This window comes from Dipodomys ordii, unplaced genomic scaffold (genome assembly GCF_000151885.1).
Source record: "Dipodomys ordii isolate 6190 unplaced genomic scaffold, Dord_2.0 Scaffold1, whole genome shotgun sequence".
NCBI classification, from domain to species: domain Eukaryota; kingdom Metazoa; phylum Chordata; class Mammalia; order Rodentia; family Heteromyidae; genus Dipodomys; species Dipodomys ordii.
The window spans coordinates 55,083,421-55,087,578 of NW_012267217.1; the positions used below are offsets into that span (position 1 = coordinate 55,083,421).

A 4,158-nucleotide genomic window follows, 5' to 3' on the forward strand; every position below is an offset into this window, starting at 1 on the left:
CCCGACCCCCCGCGCCCGCCCCTCGCCTCGGCCCGGCCGGGGATGGGGAGGGCTGGACCCCCCCCCCTTTTTTCAGGTTGTTTTGTTTGGAATTCCTTGGCGTCGGGCGAGGTGCATCGCTGTCCTCGACCTGGCCTTGCGGGAGAATGCAGATAAACTTTGGCCTTTCGCTGCAAACTTGGGCAGACTGGACGGCTTTTTTTCACCCCGCACCTTTCCTTTCATGGGTCACCGCCTCGGGGGACAGGATGCCTGGCGGGTCCTGCCTAGAAGCGGACCCCCCCGCCCCCGTCCATCCTGGCCATCCTGTCCCCGAAGTCGCCTGGCCAGGTTCTCCCCCCCCTAATACCACCCTCCTACCCCGACCCCCTCCGGCCCCGCGCTCGCAGAACCCCTTCACTTGCCGATCGTCCCCCCCAACCTCTCCATGTCCCCCCAACTGCAAAAAGGAGGCCGGGGGAGGGAGGGTCTTACCTTCATTCGCAGGGTATACCCTCGAACCGGTGACAGCGTCGCAAATCCCAAAGAGACACGAGAAGAGGACCACATAGAAAACGCCAGCCATGGTGCGCGGGTGCCCACGCCGCTCCAGCCGCTTCTATCCCAGTGGAATAAATGCTTAAGTTAGGAGAGCAGCGGGCTGAAGACATTGCCAAGAGGGCGGGCCCGGCCCGTGACGTCCTCCCGCCAGTCTGCAACTCCGGGCCAATGGCGGCGGGGGCCAGACGCGCAGGCCCCGCCCCCGGCGCGCAGCCCGCCCACCCCCACCCGGGAGTCCCGCCCCTTTTTGCCTGGGCGGGGGCGCTGCAAGGTCTCTGGGGGCTTCCAGGCTCTCTCCTCTATCTCTCCCTCAGGGGAGTAGGGGTACGTTGGGGGGGGGGAGCGTTGAGCCCGCCCCGACCCCTCTCAAGTCCTCAAACCACATCTCCATGGTCGTGTGCCTGGAGGTCTGAAAAAGCTTCAGGAGATACGAATTGATGGTGGGGCACCCCCGCGCCCACACTCCACAACACCCTAAAATCTGGACAGCCCGCACCCCCACCACGGGAGGTTTCTTATTGGAGTGGCCTGAGAATAGAGTTGGCCCGCCCCTTCTCGGTTGGGGGGGGTTCCGAGGACCGTCGGGGGCGGCCCCCGCGCCCCGCACCGGCCCGGGCAGCGCGCTCACCCCGCACCCCTCCGCTGCTCCCCATCCCGGCCTTCACGGCGCGCCTCGGTCTGGAAGGCTTTGGGGGAGCCGTGGCTTGTGGGTTACTCATTACGGCCCGATCCCAGGCCGTCCAGAAAGCCGGGACACGGCAGTCGTCTCCCCAACGTCTAGCGCGCAGCCGGGCTCAGCCACGGTCCCCGGAGACGAGACGGGGGACCTCCCAACGCGGGGACGTCGGCGCGTTCCCGGCCGGGCGGCCCCGGCTCCGGGGTGTGCGTGCGTGTGTGTGTGTGTGTGTGTGTGTTCAGGGGGGGCGAACTCTCTGGAACCCGGTCTGGTGATCCCGGGGCGCAGGGGGGGGCCGGTGTGCGGGCGGGTGAGGCACGCGGACCGCGCACCGGGCGCAGGGCGAAGCTGCCCGGAGCGGCCCCGGGGGCTCCGCGCTCCGACCCGTCCTCCCAGCCCCGCGCCGGCACGCAGGGTCCTCCGGGGCCTCAGGAGACACCCCCCCCCGAAACAAGAACAATCCTCACGGGGTCGTGGCCGCCCCCCCCCCGGCGTCGCGGGCGTCACCGGCGACCTTCCAAGGGCACCGGCTCCCAACCGGCTGAGGTCGGTGCCTCGATGGCACGGACGCCGCCACCAGAGCGCAAACCAACGACGGCCGCTCAGCCAGCGGCCGCCCGCCGGGGACCGGGCGCCCAGGCCACCGCGCGCCTAAGCCTCCGCCGTCCGAAAGGGCCCGGATTCCTGGAGACGAGTCCCTTCTTCCCCCCCCCCCCCCCCGAGCGGCCCCTCTGTGGGCTCCCGCGGGGGCCGGGCCAGTGCGTCCCCCTCCCCCAAGTCCTCCCCATCGCCCCCTCCCCATCTCCAGCCTGGGTCCCAGCGGGAGCGCGACGACGGGGAGGTGGAGGCGCCGCTCCTGCCGAGGCCGCGGCTCTCGGTGAACCACGCGCGCCACCTGCCGGCCAGATGCGGCAATGCGGGACCCGGGGAGAAGCCTGAGCGGACAAAGACTCCCCCAATCCGCGGGCACGGAGGTGATGGCGAGCGAGCGGGTGGACCCCGGTGTCTACCCACCTGCCGTGCCCGCCCCGCGCGCCCCGGCGCCCCGCGAGCGCTCAGGCCACCTCTGCGGGGTGATGACGGGTGGCGAGGCCAGGGAGATCCGCCTGGCTTCCCGCCATCTGGATGACCCAAGATGGATTCAGAGCGTTTGGAGGAGAAACTTCGCTGGGGTTGCGGGAGTAGCTCGCTCGCCCGGGGGGGAAAAACCCGAATCCGAGATCCGGAGCGGCGTGTGGCTGCGGGAGGAGGGGAGAAGACCGATCACCGTGTCCTGGACTGCGGTTCCAAATCTCGGCTCCCCCCGCCCGCCCCGATCCTCCCACGCACCCCCCACCCCACCCCGGCTTCAGTGGCAAACTCCGACCTCAGCGAATCACCTGGGCAACTTGTACTTTGACCTAAGCGAGTGCGCTGGGCGAGGCGTTGGGCCGCGGTGGCTGGGGAGCTTGCGGGGAGGAGGGCGGGATGGGGGGCTCGGGGAAGGGGGACAGCGTGGGGGTGCGTCTCTGGGGAGCGAGCTACTGACACGCCACCGGGGACGTGGATTTGCAGTTCTCGTAGCTTGCCGATTGCTCCCGAGCAAAAAGGAGGAGGGGCCTGCGCACGCGGGATGTGGTTGCGTGTCCAGATACATTAGTGCAAAATAGCTGCACGAAGTCCATTTAAGGCATGCAGGTCTCGGCTCTTTCGTGTGTCTCCCCTGAGCTTTTTTTTTTTTTTTGCAGGGAAAGAAGGTGCACGTGGGTCCCTGTGGTTTGGCACACCCGTTGAAAAGAGAAAAGAGCAATCCGAATTCTTTTTAAAACATTTTTTTTAAACAATAGCCTGCCCGGTTTCTGCTCGGCGGGGGCCCCGAGTGTTTTTATGTAGCTGTGGTTGAAAAGGAAAGACGGCTGTCTGCCTGGGTCAAAACGGGGGAGGGAGATGCTAAAACATCTACCACTCCCCACCCGGGGTATGCAACATCGGTGGCAGCCACAGCTTCCTGGAAGCAAGATTTTCGTAGCGACAGTACATGCACCGATTCCTTGCAATTTTTTTTCTAGTTCCCCCCACCCCTTCTTTCTTTCTTTTCATTCCAGGCCTCAAAACAGACCAGTAGCGAGGAGAAACAATCTTGGGAGAAGCTGCTCTGTCTCGGTGAAAATCGAAATGAGCTGCCCGAAGGCTGGCTACCTAGGAGAAGGGCTCTATGACAATTACTTCTAACCAGGGTGTTCCTACCTCAGGAACAGCGACTAGGAAGACAAAATAACGTCCTTGGTCCGTCACCAACGCAGAACCCACCCTCCACCCGCCCATAATCCAATGTTTCAGGGTCTAAAACAAATCAGTGTAGCTGTGTGCACTTAATACCATGCTTGCAATTTTAAAAAATCACTAAGATCATCTAGTTTTAAAACAAAATAACTCCATTCTTTTGAGCAGAACGAGCTCTCACTGCTGCAAGAATTCAAGAGTAATTGGAGTCCACCAAGGAATGTACAAAAATATATCTCCTAGAAAACTTAATGAAAAAGAGGAGAGGGACACAAAGGCACCCTATGTACATCTAACCACATAAAATAATATTTATCGAAATGCACTCCAGGAAAAGGACACAAGAGGGTTTCTTTCCCCCTTCGTTGCTGTTTTTGTTTTCTTTTCCTTTTGTTTGTTCGTTTATCTGTCTTTGGGAGGCGAAGAGGGGCACAGAAATGGAGGGACAAAGGGCGAACAAATGCAGCCTTGGTACTCACTAGACATGGAGGAAAATGAATTATACAACTTGTGGGTGGGAATGGGAGGAAAAAACTGGGAGAGAGCCAGGGAAGGGACATTGTCCAAAAATAAATGTACTCTTTATCTGACTTAGATAATGTAACCCCTCTGTACCTCACCTTTACAATAACAATAAAAATACATAAAAATAATTGCAAAATTTAGATGTAGTTTTTGCT

General features: G+C 61.4%; 2 protein-coding genes across 4 annotated transcripts in view; one reads left to right on the forward strand and one right to left on the reverse strand.

Moving 5' to 3' along the window:
- Positions 1-621, reverse strand: part of Epha4 (EPH receptor A4) — a 134,543-nt gene extending 133,922 nt beyond the window's left edge. The window contains exon 1 of one of the 3 annotated variants that reach the window (XM_013011857.1): positions 475-621. In XM_013011857.1, the coding sequence (XP_012867311.1) occupies positions 475-565 (91 nt within the window). In that variant the 5' untranslated portion in view covers positions 566-621. The remainder of the gene's footprint in view (positions 1-474) is intronic. The other 2 variants (XM_013011864.1, XM_013011872.1) reach the window with 2 other exon arrangements.
- Positions 622-977: 356 nt separating this feature from the next.
- On the forward strand, positions 978-1,871 carry LOC105987802 (proline-rich protein 2-like). The gene is made up of 2 exons (XM_013019221.1): positions 978-1,420; positions 1,505-1,871. Exons 1-2 carry the CDS (start codon positions 978-980, stop codon positions 1,869-1,871), a joined length of 810 nt encoding a protein of 269 aa, XP_012874675.1.
- Positions 1,872-4,158: the final 2,287 nt, after the last annotated feature.

Bases quoted from the DNA above. Each gene is read 5' to 3' on its own strand.
- LOC105987802 (XM_013019221.1), top strand. From the start codon at position 978: ATGGTGGGGCACCCCCGCGCCCACACTCCACAACACCCTAAAATCTGG. The intron at 1,421-1,504 runs GTGTGCGTGCGT...CCCGGGGCGCAG, and splicing joins CGGGCGGCCCCGGCTCCGGG to GGGGGGGCCGGTGTGCGGGC.